Below are 24,613 nucleotides of genomic sequence, written 5' to 3' on the forward strand. Positions count from 1 at the left end.
GACTGTCCTGTCCTCATGAGTGACCACAGGGGCAGAACCTAAGGGGCCAAAATCTGTCCTGACATACCTGAAGTTCTCAATAGTGTCATTTGCCTCTTCTCCTCTCAGCAAAGTGCTCTGAGCTGATCCAAGACACAATTAAATGCTTCATCTTAATCACATGCTTAAGTACTTCACTGAATTAAGACTTCTAAGTTAGTCCTTACATCTCCAATAGTTAGTTTAGTTTACCACTCCTATTATTTTAATGAAGAGGAAAAGATTCATACTACTAGTAATAAAGTGATTTACAATATTGTGCACATTAGTTCCAAACACTTTCCAAGTTTTTTTTTTTCCTTGATGTGGAGTACAACTGAAATTCTAGCCCATATGTGTAGCTTACTCACATTAAATAAGTTTTCTTGTTCCAGTGATTCAAGGCACAAGGAAAAAAAGCAAATCGTGAGGCACAAAATAACTTGCTCAGGAAGGAGTTAAAAGTGTTCATCAAAAGGAGCACTTTGAAAACCCAGGAAATTCTGATCCATCACTTAGCTGTGGGCTTATGTGACATTTACAACAAGCGTGTATATTTTGAGATAGTTGACAATGACATCTTTATGTTTTTGTTATCAAAGCTTCCATCTTACAATCCCCTTTGGTCCTGAGTATTGTTAAAAATGTGCCAGGGTTATGGCTGCTCATACCTTTCCACTTCTAAGTGGTACAATGATCAGAGAAGAGCAAAGTTTTATGATCCCTTCAAGGTATTTGAAAATGACATTAAATGACGTTTGTAAAGATTTCTAAAAGTCAGAAGAGTCTTCTTTTCTTTTTGTGGGCTTGTTCTCATCCTTTTGAATTGTGTTAGATGCCAGTTCCTCCACTCTCCTTCTAGAAAAATACAAAGCACAAGTTTCACACGTCCCATAAATCCACTGGCAGCACCTACAGCTCAGTCATCATGGACTTCTTTCAAATAACAGCTTTTCTTTGGACTCACATGGTATTTATCACCAGAGCTTACTGCGAGCATTAACTGCTGTATTTTTACATCTATGTGAGGAGTAGCCCCATTTTACAGAGGAAAAGTGAGGGAGAGGAAATTTAGAACCAGGCAGCAGAATAAGCAATTCATCCAAGAGCTTGGAAGATTTAGAGGAAGGAGTTAGCAGAAAGCTGTTTTCTTCTGCAAATGAACACAAAAGTTCAGTTCATACAGAGGCTGAGGAAGTACCATTCCAGCTGCAGCTATTCCAGTTATATGAAACACTGAATCTCTGCAAGACTTAGCAAAAAACCCCAAAACCCTACTGCATGGTCTCTTTTAAGCACATGAATAATTCCATTTGCCCAACTGCTTTGGTGATGAACGTTATCCAGCTGGCAAAAGGCTGAATTGAGGTTTAATTTCAAAGGAAATGTGTCAAAAATCAAAGGGTGAAACTCCCATTCACTTTAATGGGCAGAAGCTCAGGCCCATAATTGCTGCTTTATGGACATTTGCAACATGTGAGATGTTGCAGGGAACTACATTTAATGTTAAGCTGAGCATATTAATCTCTGGTTTCATAATACTCATATTAACTGATTTTGCCTTAAAAATACTGGAGAAGTAAATAAGGTATTTTCTTACAGAATAATGATCTTTTTAAAGAAACACTACAAAATGTTAAAAATATAGAGAGACAAGAAGGATACTAGTTCCTAAGCATGCTTCTCTTCCTTAATTGTTATTCCTAACTGCAGAAAAAGACAAGGTATTTCCCAGAAAAAACAAAATAGTTAATGCATTAATACATAATAATAGTGACATAAACCAGGCAATTTTAGTAAGATGGTTATTCATACTCCACAGGTGCACAAACCTAACCAATATCCACACAGAGAGAAGACAAGGAATGTGATTTTTTTCCTAGATATTCCTCCTTTAGGTTCTCTAGTGCAAGCTCAGGAGGGAGCAACTTCTGATGAGTTCATGCACCTTGTCCTGGGCAGTCACTCAGGAATCAATGTGTGCTCAGAGTTTACCTTTTTCCTGCCAAATGTCCTGGTGGCAAATCTTAGCACAGTGGGAAAAGTGGCAAGATATCTCTCACATCCAAGTGGGAAATTGAGTATGCAACTGAAGCAACCCCAAAAGCAACAGGAACTTAAAATTTCCAGCTTAACTACCTTGACTCGCACATCCACAGTATTATCATGATATTGCAATCATCATTTCTCTAAGAAATTATATCAAACAGGCACCAGGCGACAATTGGCTGTCAAAGTCTGTAATTATAAACCAGTGAGACCCATTTCAGAAAATTTTTCAAGATGTCTGTTCTTTTCTTTTATAGTGAGATGACAAAGAATTCTCAATATCAAAAAATACATATTGCTTTTGATCTTTTAATTAGTTCGAGCTTGCAAGAGACAAGCATGGAGGCAGGAAAAAAATAAAGCAAGAAGTTATCTTTCCTGCTTTCTACCTACAGCAAGGGGTTGTAGAAAGAGCCGAGGTCGCTGTTGAGCCGCTAGCAGAGAAAAGGACCCAAGTTCTCAGTGTGGCAAGAAAGAGGAAGTTTATTATTTTGATTTCAATATATATAGACTTTTCAGAGGTCGCCCAGATTGGTCAGCCAGAAACCTCCCCCTAGGCCTGATTGGCCAGGCCTGAACTGTCCAAATCTCGAGACACTGTTTAAAAAACATCCAGACTTCATCTTTGTTTATAAAACACAGCGGAATGTTCTCACGAGAAAGACCTGTGCTAGCCACAAGCCTCCCTCACCCCAATAGTATTGCCCGAATGTGACAGATGCACAACCAGGAAAAAACTTGAAAATTACGAAAAGCTATTTTCCCCAAAAGTTCCAGGAAAGGAGAAGTAGAAAGAGAGGCACAGAAGAAGACAAAAAGAGAGAAAGAAGAGAGCTAAAAAAGCACATGTAGAGCTCGCACTGCCTAGGACTGCAGCAGGGTCAGGACAGGAACTCCATGCAGGGATCTAGGCAGTGCCCATGTGCTGACCTCGTGCTTCACCCTTTACGCCCCACGACCTTCATGTGCTGCTCCTCAGCTGGGACTGATGGTGCCTTGGCCAGTCAGAGCCCAGGTGAGCACCTTGGACACCCCAGAGTCCAGGAGTGACTGCTCAGCCAGGCCTTGGGGCAGCTCTGGGGCACAGCAGGTGCTAAAGGCCTCACCTTCAGCAAAGCCCAGCCGGCCAGCCCCTCCCAGCAGAGCCAGGCAGTGCCGTTCCAAGATGTTCTGAGACAGGCAACATCGAGTCACAGACAGCAGCGTGCCATGATAGATACCCTTGCAATGCCCTGTCCAGAGCCAGTGTCCCTGCAGTGTAGGATCCACATCTTTCTGAAGCCCAAGCCCAGCCGCAGGTCAGGTTCTGGCTGGGCCGAGGTGCTCACGCCTGTGGCAGGTCCAGACCAGAAAGCTGTGGGAGCAGCAAGGTTGGGACCTTGCCGCGTTTGCCTTGGCAGGCCCTTTCCAGCCCCACTGTCCCGGGAGCTCCAGGCCCTTCAGATTTCTCAACCCTAACCCTAGGCGTAACCCTAACCCTAACCCTAGTTAATTACCCCAGCACACCAGCTGGGTTTTCCCTATCAGAAAGATGCAGGAGCAGCAATGTTAGCACCCTGCCACCATGGCCCCTGCAGGCCCTTTCCAGCCCCACTGTGCCTGCAGCTCCAGGCTCTTTAGATCTTTGCAGCATGACCCAGGTCCCTGATGGCAGCTTGCACTGGGCCACAGAGCCCCATCACCTTTGGGACACAGCTTAAAATGCGTGCAGTTGACAATGGAGGCTCTTGTTTAGCCCTGGACACTCAGATCCAAGGGTTTAACTCAAGGCTGTATTTCCCTCTCTCTCAGTGCAAAGGAGAAATCCCCATCAGACCTAGGCAAGAGGTGAAAATCACACTAATGCTTACTGGCAAGAATAGCAAAAGCAGAAGCTCAAAATCAACCATCTTTGGCAAAGAATGAAATAGAACACAGAATTCAACATTCTACCACTTATCAGAGCAGTACCCTGTGCTAATTTAGCATTTACCTAGCATAAACATAGCCCAACCAGGAAAAGCCTTGAGACTTTCAAAATGTTATTTTCTCCAAACGTTCCAGGCAAAGAGATGTACAAAAGGAAAGAGAGGCACAGAGGAAAACAAAAGGAGAGAAGAGGTTTAGAAAAACACATGTAGAGCTCCCTCCACCTAGGATTGCAGCAATGTCAGGACAGGAACTCCATGCACATGCTTAGGTCTGGGGCAAGTTGCAAAACCAACCTGTCCCCTAAATCCTGTTTTTTCATCTTTTTCATTATTTTTAACAAGCAAGTTCCCTGATCTACTTCCCAGCTGTGGGAAATATGAATATTGCAAGGACTGTAATCACTGCACCACCTGAAGTCAATTTTATCTGGTGGCTTTGACAATGGCAAAATAAAAATAAATAAAATGAAATCAGTTTTTTCACTCTATGTGCCTAATCAGAAACCCCAAATTCTGTGGTTGTAAAACTGATAAGAATCCCAGGGAACCTACAGGGGTTTGTTGAGGAACTGTAGGATCACGTGACGTTTTAAACACTTCTGTGACTGACTTCTCAACATCTAGGAAAACAAAATCACTGCATTTTATACATGTGTTTTTGAATTAGAAGAATGGTATTTCACAAATAGTTGATGTCTTAACACTGCTTGCTGGAGTGCAGACAAGAAAAAGGGAGGTTGGACTGAAAAGAATTCTATGATAGCGAATAGACTGACTCACCGGAAAAACAAATTGATTGACTTCATACTTAAGTGTCAGTCATCCTCCTCCTTCCTTTCTTGATGGTGTTTTTAACTTCAAATAAATTGCATCATTATCTTTACCAGTAAAATGGAAATTCCATCTCCGTTTTGATAAGGACCATCAATTCCAGAAAAGAATTACCTTAATGCCCATTGCACAGATGGGTTATTAGGGGGCTGTATTTTTATAATGATACGTTAAATTTTTTATCAGTTTTCCTAGTGAGATCAGCATTATTTATAAGCACTGAAGACATCAGAAAACACAAGCATGGCAGTAACAAAATGTGGAGCAGGAGCACTGGAAATGATGTGGCAACATTACCACTGAGTATTTATAGCTCCATCCTCAGCAATTCACCAGTGGCTTTTCAATGGTGACTTTCTTAACCCCTGAACCAAGAAGTTACTTAAGCACCTTTGTAATTTGAATTGTAGCCCATTTTATAAATGGAACATAATGAGATACAGGCAGCTCAGCAGGAATGGGGAATGGCAGCAACCTCTTCCAGCACACAGGGGAAGCCACAGTTCAACCCATTTTGCTCAGAAGTTGCCCAGCTCAGAACAATTTCTACAACTGATCTTTCCTGATCCAAGCTAATTTTGAGCCAACTGAGTCTTATGCTGGCTCTTCTGAGCAGGTACAAACCTGTGTTATGTTGGTAGAAAAACCTTCAGGCATATGGAGTTAGTAAGTACCTTTTGCACTCTGTTCACAGAGCTGAAAAGGTGTTTCTGTGTAAATCTGGCCTGAAGAAACTTGGGTGTTCATCTAGAAATTAATACATTGGGTGCTTCCAAGCTGCCAGAAGTCCCAGCCGCAGCTTTGAGATGGTAAAGTCCTCACAACTGAACTACATAAACATGCTTTGGAGACCTGCCTGAATCCCCTTTTCAGTCATTTTAACCTCTAGACACATGAGGAGGCCAATGACTCCAGCTTAAAGGCTGCCAAGATTTAGTTTAAGTTTAGCCAACTGTATGAACATGAATGGAATTCAAATAACTGCAGCAAGCCCCCTTCATTTTAGTGAGCTACAGGAGATTTGAATGGAAACTCCTACAATAACAAATGGGTGCTGCAGCCAGGATTTTTGTCTGTTTGGGATGTCCCAGCAATGTACACAGCAGAGTGATGTTCTGCTCCTGCCTCAAACACACCTGTCTATATTAAACCTTTTCCCTTGGGATCAAACAGACTGTGCCAAATTCTGCACTGAAAGCCTGATCCAAACATCATCCCAGTCTGCAGAAATATTCCAATTGATTTCACAGGGCTTTGGAACAGGCCCATATTGACATCCATTCAACTTTATTGACCCAGGTTTTCCTGGGGAGCTGCAGGAGCCAATATGGTCATAATGAGTTCAAAACCAAGCGTGAAGGCCACTGCCAGTCAAATCACATCACAGCGAGGAAATGACAGCAGAATGAACTCATTATTATTTATCTAGATTTTAAAAACCTCAAGTTTCCAAGCTCACTGCTGTGTTTTCCAGGTGAAGGAAACTTTCAAGATGCCTTTGATCCCTCACAGATTTTTCAGTCTGAGTCACAAACTACCTATTTATCACAGACCACTGAAATAACTGTGAGGTTTACATGAGGATGATAAGCTTACCACACTAAAAAAATGCATAAAATTCAGTACATTTAGGAGTTTTGGCTATCTGCTAGCAGCCAACATCAGCTACCTAAGTTTTTCCTGCCATTAAACTCATATTAAAGTCCCACTGATCATCAGTAGGAATTAAACATAAACTTGTCCTCAGGATTTGGCATTCTCTCATCACCAGCTCAGTTATTTGCTGACCTAGTGGTCACCACACCCTTCCACAAGACATCATCTCACGTGCTTGAGACATTTATTTCTCCACATGTAATGCCATAATTTCAAGGAGACTAGTTTGGGAACAAGGATGACTGTGTAGATATGAACTACAAGGTCTCTTCAGGGATTTATCACATTCTGGTAAGAAATTATTTGGGAAAGCCAAAGATAGAATTTACAGGCAAATCCATGGAAAACGTTAATCTGTTTGAGTAAAGGGGTTTAGCAAACATCAGTGGAAATCTTTACTGAGCATTTCATAAGATGAGCTTAAGTACATCAAGACTAGACACAGATAATGGCACCTGGATTTTAATAAGGCATAAAGAAGAGAATTGCAGAGTAGATAAAACTGAAGGATCAAAATGATACTCAGCATTCTGCAAACCTGCCAGGGAAAGGATTCCCTCTTGCTGCACAGCCCCACTGTTTAACAGAAATCCATCAATATCTATAGGAATTCTTGTCCCTAAGCCTTAAATGACAGCGCCTCATGTCCAGCCTCACTGTTCTCACTGGGCAGATGATGGCAATTAATTTATTAAAATCCTGAGTCTCTTTATAAGCCAGAAGCAGAAATGGAGTAAACATCAGCAGAGACTGCTGCAGTGCAAAGAGCACTTGCACTACCCTGGGAACCAGCGAAATGAACACAAGCACCACCCTGACTATTAATTGCCTGCAGTCCAAATCTTCCTTTCAAAACAGTGATGATTTTGTCCCATTCGGTTGCTTTGAAGCACTCAGGAAATCTGATCTGCCACAATTAAACACCATCAGGTACATCTGAAACCTCTGAGTTCTACACATTTCTCAGAGACGATGGAAATAACAACGTAGCCCTCTAGTTTCTTCCCTTCAAGATGCTCTCCTTCCCCATTCAGAGATCCAGGCATCCTCATTCTGCTAGAATCCATACAAAGGTGCATTTTACAAGTAGGTTTGAAAACTGTTTATAAACCAATCTGTTTTCAACCTATTCTGCATGCATCCCCCGCTGGAGTGTCTGTAACATGACCTCTGCACACCTGCCAAGAGCTGGGATATCAGTTTGATACCCAAAGCATCTCCCTCCCTCCCCCTTCCCTGTGCCTTGCCGTGATCAATGAAGGCATCCGCACCCCAAGCGCTTGCACCTTCTCACACCTGCCCTGAGCCGGGATTTTCACAGCCCCGAGCCCCTGTCCCCTCCCTTCTCGCACGACAGCCCGAGCATCACCCCGCCGGGCGCCGCGGCCCGGGGCAGCGCCCGCGCACCTCCCCGCGCCGCGCAGCATCCCAGCCCACGGCCCCTGCCTCTGCCAGCGCCGCTCGCTGCGCCCAGCTCCCCCCGCAGCAGCCAGGGAGCCAGCCTGTCCCCGCGCCAGGTGCGCCTCTTTTTTTTTTTTTTTTTTTTTTTTTTTTTCCTTTTAGAGTGGCGGGGGAGAGCAAAACCAAACTGGCCGCACATTTGAACCCGAGCGAGCAGCATCTTCTGGAATGCACCCGCGAAGACAGCCCGGCGAGCCCGAGGGAGGTCGGTGTGGCGTGCCGCCCCCTCCGCCCGCGCTGCCCCCGCTCCGGCCGGCCCGGTCCCGGCGCAGAGCGGCCCCGCCGCCCGCGCAGGCACCGCCTCCGCGTTGGAGCGCGCCCGCCGGCCCGCGCCCGTGCGCGCCGCCGCGCAGCCCCGCCGTGCCCGCCGCCCCAGCCCCGCAGCAGCGGCCGCAGCCCGGGGACATGGCGGAGTAGGCGCGGTGCGGGCAGCGGGGCAGCCCCGGCGGCGATGGTCGCTCCCGGCAGCTGAGGGGCAGGCGGGCGGCGGCAGCCGGCGGCTCGCGGCGTGACCTCGATTTGTTTTTGGGACTGCGGGCTGGGGCGGCACGGCTGAGGAGCTGGGAGAGATAAAAGCAGCAGGATTTGGGGGTAAGTAAGGGATTGCCCCAAAACTGGCCGTGCTTTTTTCATTTATTTTTTCATTTATTTTTCTTTTTTTCTTTTTTTTTCCTTTTTGTTTTGGCGGGGTGGGGGGGAAGCTATGCAGAACTGTTGTGCCCGGGGGATGCCATCAGACGTGCACTGCAGCGTAGGTACTTCGCTAACTCTGGGCTGGAGCCTCCCGCTGCCCTTCCGCCACCAACCCGACAGAAGTTCGGGTCTGAATCTCTTCTCCTTGTTTAAATAAGTTTTAAAATACCGGCGTCCTCAGCCAAGCCGACGGGCGATGTGCACAAGCCGCGCTTGATGCAGACTCCGCACTCGTGCCGCTCGCACTGGGGGCATCACCCACACCTCCCAGCCCTCCTCCGCTGCCAGACACCCCCGTTCTCCCCTGGGGGGCCGCGGGGGTGCATGCCGGGTCCCTGCCGGGCGCATCCCGGGCAGCGCGCTCGGTGCGCGGGGCAAGCCCGACCCCTGCAGTCGCGCGTCGGAGCCGCCGCGGCGCGCCGGGATTGCGGCGGGGCCGGGAGCCGGGGCTGCGCGCTCCGAGCGCGCCGGGGGTGGCGGGGCTTGCAGCGGGGATTAATCTCTTTCCGCTCATTCTGTAGCAGCAGCAGCAGCAGCAGCAGGAGGGGAATCCCCCTCCCTCCGCCGCCTCCCTGCCCGGCACGCCGGCACTGCCCCGCTGAGACGTGCGGAGAGTTTTGGGGTTAACTCGCGCCTGGCCGCCCCTGGAATAGAGACTCTCCGGATATCGGATCGGTTGGGGTTTGTTGTCTTATGTCGTGTTGGGAAATCTGGTGGATTTTTTTCTCGCTCGTGGAGGAAGAGCCCGGTGCCGGCAGTTGGCTTCGTGGTGTTTTTTGGAGGGCGAAGGAAGGGAAGGGATCTCGCTTGAGCCGTGCGGAGAGAGAGCTCGGACATGTGTTGTCAGCACATCTGGGGAATACAGTCTGCAAGTCCGAAAGGAAATTTGCTGGGATCGTTCAAACTGCGATATTGATCTTTGTTATTTTTTTTCGCCGAGGGATGCACTTGGCATGAGAATCGGAGGATGGAAATTGTTTGGGAGGTGCTTTTTCTTCTGCAAGCGAATTTCATCGTCTGCATTTCAGGTACGCAGCAAGCACGGAAAGGGCGAGGGATGGGGGGGAAATACCGTACAGGATTCCCAGGCTTTCCCTTATTAAGGGACAAGAGGTACAGTTAAACCCAGATCAAAATTGTAGCTGGAAAATCCATGAATGATGTACTGTGAGTGGGTTGTGACAGAAATCGACCAACATCACTTCCCTCTCCCCCTTCATTCCAATACGTGTCTTAATTATGATGCATTGGTTGCAATAAACAACCACGGTGTACTGGTAAGGGAGATGCTTATAATTCCGAATGTACCTGATTGTGATAATTATTTGCAACACTGCCGTGATCCCTGAATTTCGTTGCTACTGAAGTTCTTAAACTCGGCTGATGTGCAGATCTTGAAGGGTTTGTGGTTCGTTGATGGAGTTGTCATGTTCTGGTGCCACAGTTCAGGGTCTGCAAAGGGAGGAATAACAGTGAAGACTGTGCCTCTGCTTTTAAAATGAGCTTTACTGTGGCTGTGCTGTGAAAATTATTTCTGTTTTCCTTTAAAAAAAAAGCCCCATTGAGAGAGCTTTGTGCTGGCTGGGATTTCCAGCTTTATTTTAAGCTTGCAAAGATCTCTCTCCCCTCCAGTATGTAGAAGTCAGGTAATTTCGGTTGTCACCAGAGCTTGTCCAATTAATGAATAGGCACGGCCGGGTGTCTAGCGTAAAGGATTGGAACAATTTATTCTGGGGGAAAACACTCCCTTTGACTGCAGAAGCCCTGGCTCCCTTGTTAATTTGTCATGTTGGTCATGCTGGAATAATTACGTTGCAGGAGGCAGGAGCGGGGAGGTGGCCAGTTTTCCACTTTGGGACACTCCAGGGAGCCCCATGGGGATGCAGGCTGCCCGCAGCTCCCTGTGCTCCACTTCCCTGCAGCCTGCTCTGCCCTCCAGCCATTGCATAAGTGCAGAAATGGGAACACGAGCAGCACAGGCAGGGCACTGCCAGGGGGACATCCAGGCTGCTGGTGGGCAGCTCAGTGTCCAGCCTGGATGTGGGTAGGCAGGGGCAGCTCCAAAGCTCTCCTGGGACCATGCAGAGGTTGGCCTGGGCTCTGTCCGAGCCGCAGCCCCCAGCAGCAGCAGCAGCAGCACCTGCAGCATCTCCCCTGGCAGAGTGAGCCCCGCTGCGCTTCCTGCAGCACCTCCCTTTACCCACCCTGCAGCCTGGGCTGGGCACACGCGAGCACTGGGAGGCTCAGCATCCCTGTTCGCGTGTCCTGCCTGCACCTGCCCAAAGCTCCTTTATTCCTGGGCAAACAGCGTCGCTGCCGGCCCACGGTGTGCGTCAGCCCTGCTCTTATCCCTGCAGACCGGCACCATCTGCCACCGGGCACCCGGGTGGCACTGCCAGCACCCCAGGCTGACCTTCCACTCGTGCCCATGGGGACCATCGGAAAAATTGGCTCTCTGGCTTTTTAGAGCAGCGAAACCTGCTGCCTCTTGTCATTGAAATCTCACACTTATCTCTTTAGCTCAGCGGGATGTGCCACCTGTCCAGTGCTCCTCAAATGAGGCACTTCTGAAAGTACCACAGTGAGAATGGCACACTGCGGCTCCTCGCTCTCTTGGCCATTGTGACAGTAATATCCTGAGACAGAAAGAAGCTGTCCCATTCTGTGCAGCTCCTTATGCCATGCATTTAGCTGTCAGTGCTCCCTGAGCTCCCTCCCTCCTCTCCTGCTCTTCAGACACGGCTTCTGAACCAGTGGGATCAGTCCTGCAGGGGCTCCCATCGCTCTCCATCTCCCTCTAGCACTAATACCGGATACTGTACACACTCACACCATCTCTGCTTGCTTTTCCTCTCTTTTTATTCTTTTCTTTGGGGGAATAAAGTGAATAAGTGAACGGTGGGATGCTTCTGCTGCATGGTTAAATCTGTGCTTTCAAATAATTTTGACCACACAGAGGATGTGTGCATGCTTCAGTCTTGTTTCCTTTTTTCCTTCTTCCTGGGGATTTTTTTTTTCAGGAATCCTCACTATCTGTCGTCTTAGTAAAAAGGATTAAGATCTGTAGATATCTGAGTGGCACTAACGCTCTGTATCTCGCCTCTGCCATCCTTTTTACAGTGGGTTTTGTAGCACATTATCTAGCTGGGATGTCTGGATAACAGTGCAAGGAAGAGAAGGTGTAATGAAGCCTGTTAAGGGATTGTCTCAGCGCTGGATTGCAGACACTATGTATTTTTAGCACTTCAGCACTGGTCATTCATTCAACACGTTACTTTAAAAACCCACTAGTTGAGCACTAGTGCTGCAAATTACCAGAATTAAGGAGTGTGGCAGTATTTTTTTTCTGCTGTATTCATTCAAGTTGTTTCAGCAGTGAAGACTCAAGACAGGTCTTTGGTACATGGATCTTTCCTGAACATTAGCAAACGCTTTATTGAGTGTCTGTTTAAACCTGTGATCTTCCTCCTGCTAATAGGTTATTTGGATTAGGGCCTATTAGGGGCTGCTGTTCAAAGGGATGATGTCAGTCACTGGGTTGAACAGACTATTAAGTTATTTAATTATTAGTAATAAACTTACTAAATACAGGTTCAATGTTATCTCTTTTACTATGTATTTACATAACATTTAAGTGTAAACTATGCTGAATGTAGCACTTAGGCTGTGTTTCTTATTTAAAATAAGTAGTGAAGTTATACAATTGACCTTTTGGTGTCTCACATGAATTACTTAGAGACTTGGTATATGGAAAGTAGTTTAATTTATTAAAAAGAGATTATATATATTTTCAAAATGTTTTATACCTAATATTTTTTTATCAGTCAGCTACCTGTGTGTATGAGGGATTGATTGTTTTGGAAGAAATGATACTGAGATTTAGAAATTGATTTTTTTTTTGTTTTAATTACTGGCTTTTCAGTGTGTTTGGGAAATAATCTATCTGTGAAATTTTGAACTGAGTATTTCTGTTTTCTTGGCATACTCAATTAGGGCTTTTGCTACTCGGAATTGTTTTTTGGGAAAGAGAATCTAGTTTCCTTGTGCAGATGCAAATGAGAAATAAGAACAGGTTGAAGGACCATGAAAACCATTTGTGTCCTTTAGAAAGAAATGAAAGCCCTTGCTTGCCTTCAAAGTCATATTTATTTCTTTGAATTGTTGTCTCTGAGGAAAAATAGTCATGACTTGTTACGACTGTTGAGGTTTTGTCCTTTTAATGATGCTGTTTAGCATAGAAGGAGCACAGGGCAGGGGAAGTGAAGATGTCCTGTAGACAGAATGTTGGGATAATTCCTCACTGGATGTTGTTCCTTTGGAGATGCACATACTCCTGGTACAGGGATTATGCTGTTTGTATACAAAGAGGATAATAGCTCTTATATGATGTCCAGAATTTCCTTCCTGAGTAAGGAATTAACCACCAAGGATTAATTAGCATCAGTGTTCTCAGGTAGGCTGTTGTTGATCCCATAATGGCTGCCACCTTTGCTCACACAGTCATTTGTATGAACCATGAGGAATTTTTTGTGTGTTTTTAGATATTAACTATCAATTCCAAGGAAGAAAGATAGGCTGTTTTCAAACCTTTGAAGGATACTTGATTTAAATAAGAAAATGAAGCTGTCGTGGGTATTGATTAAGAAGGTTTCCATGGACATTTTCTGTTAATCCATCAACAAAAATGATTTGTAAAACCTGCATGGTCAACATCTTTGTGCCTTCCTGTGAATTGATACCCTGCCCATCCCAGTTTGGCTTCTAATCTGGGAACTAACATGGATGAAAGCTGGCTTGTTCTTGGGAAGTATTTTCATCTTTTGCCATGTCCTCAAGGCACATGGGGCCAAATCCCTTTTATGATGCAGCTCCTGTGGCCTGTTTGGCAGCACACAAGTGCTATAAATGATGTATGATGAACAACTGAGATGGTGCAAAGAAACCCTCATCTATCCAGGAATTCCACTGTGTCCTGAGCATCTGCTGTGGCATCTCCTGGCACTGAGGACCAGAGGTGGATTTGGAGCACATCTGCACTTCATTTTCTGTCCTGCTGCTTCTGCAGTCTCTGAGCTCTTATTGCCTGGCATAACACAGAGCTGTCCTATAGGAACTTTAAATTATGCCAGGGCTGGAATTACCTGCTGAATGATGGTCTGTGAGGTCTGATAACTCTTCCTCTCAGAGCTTCACACAATCTGGGATAATTCAAGCTAAAGCAGTCTTGTAGAAGAGAAGAATATCAAGGCTCTAATGTTCAACATTAGGACAGTGAATGGTTCATTATGTTAGGACAAAAATGTTGAAACCGTGTTAATTATCCTTAAACAGTGTCACAGAAACAGCTTTTTCTGTCACTTTTAAGTAAGATATGTAGTATTCTAGGGGAAGGAATTATTCATAGCACATATTTATTTATATATATATATGGAAGTGAGCACTAGGCATGCAGGAAGATGTAACATCCAGCACGTTTCTGCTGACTAAGAACTTTACCCATTACAGTATTTTTTCCTGCTTTAATCCCATCTCCAGAGCTTCATGTCTGTGGAAAACCCTTCCTGCCTGCATGGAGTTTGTTGATGTTACTGGTTATCCACGTGGATTCTGTCTTCCTGCTCACATTCCTGGAATGGAGGGACCATAGGCTGCATCCAGAGACTCTCAGTTCCTCAGCTCTGGAATGCTTTCTCACTTCAGAGATTTTTTTTCCACCTTCTCAAAAGGTGTGAAGATGTTTCTGCTTGAAAATTGTATGGAAATAGCCTTGTAGTCTCTTGTAAATGTCTGCTTTTACTCTTTATTTTTTGTGCGTGTCTTGTATTTTTCATCATTTTTTTTATTTTTATTGTTAGTTTTACAGCCAGAGCGTGACCAGATAGGTGCCAGAGCGCTGAAACAACACACATTTTTTAAGCTTATGTGTAAAGGTAATAGAAGGGAACGTTTATGAATCGTTTTTGCACATATTATGCTGAGCTATTTTCCATCCAATAAACTGGTGGAAAGAAACTGGTTATTGCTGCTATTCTTTTGCAATTCTCAGTGATGTAGATACCCAGTGTTCAAACCTCTCCACCTGGTTGTGTTGCCTCATTGGAATCCAACTGAGCTAGATACCAAACCTCCAACACAAAATGATTAAAATCAGGAATAAAACCCAACCTAAATAAGCACTCTCAATTTAAGGGTGTTCTTTAAGCTGTAGCTGGTGTTACAGAGAAGTTTTGCCCTTGCAATTCTTGGAAAGTTCTCAGTTTTTAATTCTACAACAGCTAGATTTAAATATAGCCAGGATTGAAATGGATTCCATTTGCATCGTGAATATTCCTTGTATATGAATGAACAAGGAATTCCTGCTTAGACTGAAAGATTGGTTTTTTCCTCTGTTGCTATTGGTCAGAGAATCACTGTCTTTCTTTCTTGGTTGAAAGGTGGTAATTTAGCTGAGGAGGAAGTTGCTGTTTTCATTGTTACTGATTGTTTATGGCTAAACTTAACATGGCAAAGCCTGAAGTGGATGATTGGCCCATCTGGGCTGTTAATAGAGGACTATATAAAACTGTTCCATCATTATCTCATTACCAGCTCAAGCAGCAGACAAAACTGCATGACAGTTAGTTATGGACAGCACTGAAATACTGTGCTAAGTGTTATTTTGCTCCTGTCTTTTTTTCTCCTCTGTGCACCATGTTGGAAGGAATAGGAAACAGGGATCAAATTTTAATTGACTTTTTTAGAGGCAGCACTGTACAGTGGGACTGCATTTCCATTGTAATGCCATCAGGAAGTACAGAAGTGCCTGTCTGTACAGAGGACATATCAGCAAAAAAAAAATTGCAGTGTGGTAGATAAATTGAAACACTTATGGTAAATAAATAGGAAATAATTTTTTTAAAGGATAATAATCTGGCATTTGAGAGAGGGGAGAATTTGCAGCCAAACCTATTTACAGTTGAATTTAAAGTAGTAGAGTATTTTATTGCTGGTTTAACCACTGATAGTTAAAAAGCTGCCAAAGGGTCTTTTACTGGAATTTCTTGTAGATAAAATAGCAAGTTATTATTGTCATGAAAACAGAGGACTGAAGCACTGTGGATCTACATCCTGTAATGCCTCATTCATGCACATGGCTGTTCAGGTGCAAACTCCCAATTTACCAATATGGCAAAATTCATCATGCAGTGCTTAGCAGCTGACAGTTGAGGTAAAGGTAACCTAGATTTACACCCACCCTAAAAGTCCTTGGGACTCCCAAAAATGTTGTAAAGGGCTTTAGTGTTTATGAGACTTGGGCCTTATAATTGGAAAAATTGAGCTCTTGGCAACGAGGAAAGCTTTAGGTGGCAGATGTCTGTGCTCCTGTGGAGTGCCAGGTACAGCCTGTCCAAGATCACTGCCCTAAAATACTTAATTTACTTCTGCTCATCTTGAAAAATGGAAGGTGATCAGTTTCCACATATGTTGTGGTCTGAAATCAGCAGTCAGAACTAAAGAAAATAGGAATCTGTAACATTTGTATTTCTATAGTAAAAATAGTATTGAACTTAAATGCCCCACACTTTTCTCTTTCCTGATACTGATGCCATAAAAATACCACAGCAGCTGTAATCCACAAATAACTAATTAGGATGTACTTTATAGCAAGACACTAAAATCAGCATGGAGCTACGATTAAATCCATGGTGTCACTTGTTAATTTGGACAGTCTTTTTTCCTCCCTCTATCACCAGTGCTTAACTTGGTCAGGCTTAGAATATCCTGTGATTCTGGGTTTTAAGTATGGAATGGAAAGAATCGTGCACTGACTCGACCAAAGTGGCTTCTAAGCACATGCATGGAGGAGGCAGCTAAGCAACGTTATCTTTTTTTTTCCCCCCTCTAAATGTGTTGACATCTCCGTGTTTTGGAAGTAGCATTTGAGTAGATGAATTTAGAGGGAAACGTGGTTTCTTGAAAAATCATCCTCTTGTCATTTTTGTGGGTTGTTTCCAATTTAAGTTCTTTCCTGCTGCTAACTACTATGGGGCCCTGCTCTGCTGCAGGAATAATCCTAAGAGTTTTTTGGGGCTTTTTTTTTTTGCTTTGCCATGGGTAGAAAAACTAGCCCAGCAGGACTCCTATGGAATTAAACTATTACTGCTGAAAGAAAAAGATAATGAGTACTAGAGAAGAGTCTTTGCTATGTGTGACTGTGGCAAACAAGTGTTTGAAGTGATGCTGAAGTGGCTGTGTCCTCCAGCAAACCCTGCCATTGCCAGTAGGATGGGGTTTGGGTCAGGAAGGGTTCCTGCTGCCCCAGCTCAGTTTGTTTTGGCAAGGTGACATTCTTGGGCTGCTAGAACGAGCATTTAATGCAATTAACTTGCATTTGCCATCATGGCAGAGAAAATTCTAGGAGGAAGGTGGTGCTGAAGATTTATACCTGCTGGTGGAAAAGGATAACAGTACTTCAGTAGTGTTCCTGGGAGTGAAATTTTATGGAGAATGAACTATTTGTACATCAGTGGAATGCCACACAATTTGGAGTTGAGGGCTGCTATTTCCCATGTGGGAAGCTGCAGTTATGGAAAGGCTGCTGCTGGAAGGGTAAGGTGTTTGACCCTGTGCTGATCCCAGTGCCACTGCTGGAGGGGAAAGGTGTTTGATCAACCCTGTTCTGGTCTTAATCCCACTGCTGGAAGGGAAAGGTGTTTGACCCCATGCTGATCCCAGTCCCACTGCTGGAAGGGAATGGTGTTTGATCAACCCTGTTCTGGTCCTAATCCCACTGCTGGGGAGTGTGTAAACAGTGGCTGACAGGAGAGTTCTCTGAATGGGACTGCTTGTCTGGGTTTTTCTAACAATGAAAGGTATGAATGAGAAGAGCTTTGCGTCATACTTCAGTTTTAAAAAGAAAAAAAGAATTTCAGTGTCAGAAGTTGGAGCAGTTTGCAGGGCACACAGTGTTGGCCACACTTTCACAGATGGAGAAGCTGAGGTAAAATGTCAATATGGAAAGTCAGCCAGCAAGGCTTTAGGTAATTGCAGTCCATTTTCACCCTGATTTCTGCCTTGTAACACCAGGATTGCCCTTGGCCCGTGTTCCTGCTCAGATGTGGGGCTGGATCCCCTCCTTCTCCCTCTGCCTCTACTACAAGGTGTTTGTTCTCCTCATGGTACCCACAGTGAAGTTATGGTGAGGAATGATTATGGTATACATACTAATGAAATCAATTAGAATTTAACTGAAATTGGTTCCAGGAGTTAGTATGATATTAAGGTAAAACTCAGATCCAGACAAGGTTCCTCCATAAATACGCGTCATTGGAATTCTGTTTGAATTATTAACATTCACTGGGTTGGCCTTTTGCTGGTTCTATTGTGGCTGTGAGTAACGAGTGGGTTCCTGCAAGTGCAGCACTTCCCTGCCTCGTGTTTCACGTCCCCTCACTGTGGGGGAAGGTGACAACACGCACTAAAGGGCACCACAGATTTTGGCCCTAAATTTTCTTCTTCAAACTTGCTCTCAGCAGCCCTACAGGTTCCTTTCTGTACTGCTGGAGTTCCTGGATATGCTGTGAACACATACGTGAATTTTTTTGAGGGGTGAAATTCTCACCCCCAGGGCATTCATGTCTGAACTCCTCCCATTTTTTATTTTCCATTTATTTTCCATACTATTTATGTGGCTTCACCATTTGTGGTGTTTGGGGGTTTTTGTGTTCACATTCATATTTATAAGCATTTTCCTACTGTCACATTGCTTTTTGTGCCTGCTGGAAACCAAAGTGATCTGCAAGGACTCCACAGTCTCTCTCTTGCCCAGATGATCCTGAGGGCACTGTGTGGCAGTAATTCCAAGGGGGATTTAAAGTTACCTGCAGATGCATAATTTTTTATCTTCAGTAGCCCCCCTGGCACTCTCTCCAAGTTGTTAACAATTCATCTTTGCCAGTCTGTAATTGTGCCTTTGCTCTAGAGTCACAGGTATTTAGCTCACTGTGAAACAGGATGGAAAATAGAGTAATAAATAATACGATTTGTTTTATTAGGTAGCATAAGTATGTTTCCATACTTGAGAGTTAAAAACCGAGTCATCCTCTTTACATTTTATTTTGATATATTAACAGCCAGATTCAGCAGAATGCAAAATTTAAAAGATGTTTAAGTGTTCTGCTGAATCTGAGTCTTAAGATGTAATTGTATGAAACAACTTAGATTAAGGATGTGCTGAAGTGCTTTGCTGAAGCAAGGAGTAGCACTGGTATTATACATGAATAATACAAATTTTTTGGAAAAGCCCAGCTAAGATGAGCAGAAATTTTCATCATCTCTCTTTAAATTATACAGTTATATAGAAAATAGCTTTTTATCTGGGTAAAATCATCTCAGTCCTTTGTGTGGTAAAGCAAAGATGCAGACTTTCCTAGGATGATTAGCATAGCAAGAGAAACTCTACAATCAGAATTCATCTAACCTGGATTGTATTTTGTTAATTCTCACTGTATGGATGCCCTGAATGAACCAAACACCATCTTCCACCACAGTAAACACAACCAAAAGAATAAAAAGTGAAATTGCAAGGGGTGAGTGCACAACGCTTTTCATGTGGGAATGTCTGTCCCACTTTCTTCCCAGCACAAATTTTAATTTGCTCTTGATCAGACCTCAAGTCCTGATCTAAAGAGGACATCCAGTGGGGACACACCTGTGACCAGGTGGGACCTACAGGGCTGTTTGGGACACCTCATGCCAGTTTGGGCTAGCAGCTGGCAGAGTTGAGAGTGGATAAGCAGAGTTTAGTCAGACTGAGAGAGAAAACTGTTTGTGGGGGAAATATAAACATATTTGAGGATCTGTCTGTCCCACTGTGTGGGACCAAGCAAGGCAAACATGTCCTCTCTGCTGCTGGTGGCATTTTCAGTGTGGCAGCAGAAAAGCTCCTCATGTTTCCATGAGGTAAGGCTCATTTGTAATATTATGAACCAATTGCTACCATGAGCAGGAAAGTTTTGCACTATTTATAAAAACAGCTGGACATCTCTGCAATACATTTACATCATATTTATGTATTTGGATTATATCTACCAAAGGGCAAAGAGCTTGCAAACTTTCTCCTTTCTCCTTTCTCTCCTCCAGCCTTTGTCCTGCTTTGGCTCTGCTGAATTCTTCACAAACAGCAGCAAGTAACTCTCAAAACTCTCCCATTTTTATTTCCCTTCTCTGTGTAAACTGGGACCTTCTGTGTCCACTCTGGTTTTATGCTTTTAAATATTTATTTATTTTGCTGTGATAAAAGAGTGTTTCTGCCTGCCAGGTAGTCAGCACCTTCCCTGTAATGCTCCTGAGAAGGAACCTGTGGCTCAGATTTCAGAGCACAGGTAGTAAAAGCTGAATTAAAATCCTTTTTGCAAGGTCTCTCTTTCAATGGCTTCCTTGCTGATATTCTGATAACTGTTGTAGAGGACCAACTAATTAAATGTGTCTTGATCACATAATATCATCCCATAATGGTCGTTTAAGAATTGATTCTAGTCACTGAATACTCCAGAACTTAATATCTTTGAAAGAAAGCATTCTTATCTAGAAAACCAGAGTATGTGATGTAATAATATTGCATTATTTTTAAAACCCAAGTTTTTTGGATAGACCTTTCACTGATATTATATAAACTGTACAGAAATAATCTCCTGGCATTTGCTTGGGATGACAGTCATCAATTCCTACACGTTTATTTAAACTCCTGTGTAGAAACAAAAAGTATTTGTTTTAGACAACTTCGTTTTGGACATTTTGCCAGGAAAGAAAGCAAGCTTTGCTAATAAAAGCTGAAATAAAGTGCAAAATAAAACCTTCAAGTCAGCTGTTAGTTGGGGGAGGTGGTGTGCAGTGGAATTACTCAGCCAAAAATGCTGGCCTGGAGTTTATTTAAGCCTGAAGCAGAGTTCTCTTGGTAAATTAGAGTCCCATTAGAGAGGTGCTGTGACCTCTGCCAGGGGATTCAGGTGTGGGAGAGATCTGTGCTCAGGAGCTTACTGCTCACGTGTCAGAATGGTTTTCAATCCCTGTGGTTATTGCTGGATTAAAATGGAGGCTGCAGAGGTTAATGGTCTGTTGTTACTAATCCACTAAACCCCTGCTCCTAGATCTTTTAAATTGACTGAACCTATAGATTGTTAAGCAACTGAGAGATATGGATTTGTAATGGTTTTAACTGTCTTTTTTCATGTTTGGTGTTAGCAGTATCGTTATTTATTGCACTGGGAGACTGATCTTGGCTGTTCTTGAAGTGAAATTTATACTTTTTTATTTCCCCTATTCTGTAGCACACTAGAGGTATGTGCCATTTCTAATTAATGTGGATGAAGAAAGCTTTACTGTGTTTATATATGAGCTGGCATTAGTTGAAGCTAAAGTAAGAACTAGAGAAATTAAATGTTGGGTTTACTTCATGGTGCCACTGTCCCTAACTGTTGAATTTTTGTTTTGATTGAATAAATAATGACATTCTAGCTCTAAATAACTAGGTTTTGTTAGTTTATGTTTGCAGTGTTTATTTAAACTGCAAGGTGACTGTCTCTTTAATAGGAAGCATGGTTGAATTATCACCTAATTATATCTTGCTCTGAATGTGGTTTGGATTCTTGCCTTTCTGTGATGAAAACAAGCAGAATTTTTTTGCCTTTGTGTTCACTGCAGAAATTGTGAAACAATCAGAAGAAAGTATAGTTTTGCATTTTAAATGCACTTGTATTAATCTGGTTGGGAAAGGGGAGTAATCTCTGTTGGTAATTTGTGTAAAGTAATAACCCATTAAAGTCATTGAAAAATAATGCATTTCTGATTCAAAGGGTCAGTATGTCATAAAATTTGATGATTATTAAATTACTACCAATGTATTTTTCATGTTTATACTAGCATACAGCAAGGTAATGTGGCTTTAACATTATAATTTACTTAAACTCTGCCAGGGAATTCCTGTGATTAAAATAAACCCTTTATTTCATGCAGCCATCTCTGTTTCTGAGCTCTGGTGAGTTGGCTTATTCTTTTGCCTTCTGGTTATCTCAGTAATAATGTGCCTTGATTAAGGACCTCAAGGAGCTTTTATATCTGTTCTTGTCACAAACCTTTGCAGAATAAATTAGGCCAAAGATACCTCAGTGTGCAAGCCATGGACCTCTAGTTAGGTCTTCCCCTCCAGATTTAATACTGTGCTCAAATAAATCTGGAACCATGGAAGTAAACCCAAAGCACTTAAATTAACTTTTGGCAAGCTTTCTTGAGGAAGGAAAAATTAGTAATGAAAGACTGCAATGGATATGACTGGATGGAGAAAATGAAGTTTTTGTCCTATCAGCTATTAGGAAATACTGTCCTACTTCCTTGTATAGGAAATACTTTATGTAGAGCAGCATAACTCAAAAGAGTTATTGTAGTTTGTTAAGAGAGCAAGGAGTGAGCCCAGAGCTTGGATCCTGCAGGTTCAGGGGCTGTGCCATGTTGGTGAGGGATCAGGGTATGCTCATAGCTCTGCTAACCTGAACATTTATTGCCTGGCTCTAATCCAGGTTAGAGACTGACTTAAATACTGTAACTCTTGCAAAATGAATTTGCAGTCTGCTCATTTCTGGGGATTCGTTTTTCCAGTGGTCATACACAGAGAACCCCATTACTGATGGTCCATTTTTCTAAAGCTTCTGCCATGCCTTGCACTTTTGGTGCTGCTGGTTTTTTTCTGTTGCTCTTAGAGGCAATATTAACAGATGGTAGGCATTGCTCATTAAATCTGCATCTACACCTCTCCAAGGACTGCAAAGATGTTGGGAAACAGCCCATGGTACTGCAGTGAGTGCTCAGAAACCTGGAACTTAACTGTGCTATTCCTAAGCAGTTATCACTATCCATGGGTTTTGAGATGTTGCTGCAGAGTATAAATACATTGCTGAAATAATTCTAATTTAGCCAATTCCAGGTATGTACATCCACATCCCTCATTTTCCATTCTGCATCTGAAATGAATTGACATTTTCCTAGTGGCTGCTAGTCGTGAATCTGCTCTGAAATCAGCCCTTTCTGAAACAGCCTTTCCTGGTGCTTTATTCATTGGGATATTCACATGGTATTTTAGACACCTTGTCTAAGTGACTTCAACAGTGCAGAAATGCTGAGCACCTAAATATGACATCAGGTCCATACTGTCACTTAGAACTAAACAACTCTGTGAGAGGAATTGTTAAACTCATCATAGACATCTTTAAGAAAAAACCTCTTTTGAGGCTGATACAAGAACAGAAACAAATTCTCACCGATTGGGGAAAATGTCTGTGTTTCTTCCATGCTTGCTGCATTTGTGTTTGGCAGTGTCACAGTCAACAGCTCTCCCCTTGTGTGACTATGACAAGTCATGAATGACCTCATGCTGGACACAGAACCTATAAATCTGTAACCCTTAGTGCCCCACCTCCATTTCCATGTGTCACCTCAGTTCCTTTCCTTTCCCTCAAGGTCACTTTGGCTGTAATGCTGAGCTCTTCTGGCTCTCCTGTCCCCTGATACAGAGATTTATTTGCAGGCTGTCTCACCCTGGATGTGTGTTTGCTGAAAAGGCTCTGCTGTGCAAGTCCAAAGGGCTTCACACCAGGGTGGAATTCACTTTCCCTGTGATTCTAAATTGGTGGGGAGATGCAGAAACTCAACCAGCAGATAAGAATTCTCATTTCAGCCTCCTGATTGCTCTGAGTTGGGACTGATGGGGTCTGACTGGCAATCCCAAACACATCAATATAACCAGAAATAGGGTGCACCCTGCTTGTTCCTCTTAAGCTTTGCTTTTCTTTAGTAAAGTGCTGGATCAGAAAGGTTAAGTTATTGTTGATTCCATGGTTCATGGGAAGTTGGGATTTAGTTCACATTCATTTCATAACTGACCTGTGTTAGGGATAAGGAAGCTAAAAACTGGATACTGCATTTAGTGGAAATGAGATCTAGCCCTACCATTTTTACAGAAATAAAACAACCCTTCTGTGTTTGAACTAGGCACAAGAAGGAGTAAAAAAATTCAGTAATCTCTCTTAGAGTTTATTTGTTGTTGTCTTGGTTTGAAAACAAACCAGTGGGAGATCACAAGTCAAGATTGAAATTAAAAATAAGTGAAATAATACAAGGAAAAGCACTGACAAAGTCAGATACAACCTAACACCCTGTTAGGGTGGTGGTAGCAGTCCAACTGAAGTAGTTCAGTTCAAGCGGTGATCCTGTGAAGGTCTAGTCTCCAGCTGAAGATCCAGTGGTAGCTCTCGTCCCCCAAGAACCCAGTAGACAGGGCTAGCTCAGGCAGTTCCAAGGCCAGGTTATATCCAGGTGGGAACACCTGGCTCCTCCCTCCTCGGCAGAGCATCTCACAATGGGATGAGACAAGTCCATGAGTCACACGGTGGGTCCCTGATGGCCCATTGCCTGTCATGCGGGGTGGGTCGTTAGCAAGTGATAATAGCTAACGGATGGCCCATTGCCTGTCATCCGGAGTGGGTGATAGCAGCTAATGGCCCACAGCTGGTGGTAATAGAATACTTAACTACATCAATATTGCAACCTAGGACAGTTGTTTATGTTTTCTCATGTTCTGAAAGCAAAGTCTAAATGAAAAGGTATTTTAAATTAATCAGTTTGAATAAAGGGCTACAAAATGCTGCATAGGCACTCCTAGGATGAAATTAGCCTGGTTTGTATTAATTTCGTTTGTTGATTTGGAAGATGCTGAAGTGAATCAAATAAACCCAATCTAAATCTATCCAGTACATTGTCTGAGTATAGACAAGAGGATTGTCTACCTTACAGGCACATCTTTTCCTGGCAATTCACAATATACTCAGGGAGAATTGCAAGATGGAGGAGCTATCTAAAGCAGCAATAAGAAAATAAGTTTAAGTTTCCAACATAGGAAAACAAAGAGTGGGAAAATCAAGAGTGGGACAAAGTGTTCATTCATATACAGTTAATAGAAATTGTGT

At 43.4% G+C, this 24,613-nt stretch overlaps 1 protein-coding gene across 3 annotated transcripts in view; it reads left to right on the forward strand.

Moving 5' to 3' along the window:
- Positions 1-8,280: 8,280 nt before the first annotated feature.
- Positions 8,281-24,613, forward strand: part of CA10 (carbonic anhydrase 10 (inactive)) — a 164,528-nt gene continuing 148,195 nt past the window's right edge. Inside the window, exons 1-2 of one of the 3 annotated variants that reach the window (XM_085077613.1) lie at positions 8,281-8,516; positions 9,140-9,646. In XM_085077613.1, the coding sequence (XP_084933739.1) occupies positions 9,586-9,646 (61 nt within the window). In that variant the 5' untranslated portion in view covers positions 8,281-8,516; positions 9,140-9,585. The remainder of the gene's footprint in view (positions 8,517-9,139; positions 9,647-24,613) is intronic. The other 2 variants (XM_085077612.1, XM_085077614.1) reach the window with 2 other exon arrangements.

This window comes from Lichenostomus cassidix, chromosome 18 (genome assembly GCF_008360975.1).
Source record: "Lichenostomus cassidix isolate B80296 chromosome 18, HeHo_3.0, whole genome shotgun sequence".
Classification (NCBI taxonomy): domain Eukaryota; kingdom Metazoa; phylum Chordata; class Aves; order Passeriformes; family Meliphagidae; genus Lichenostomus; species Lichenostomus cassidix.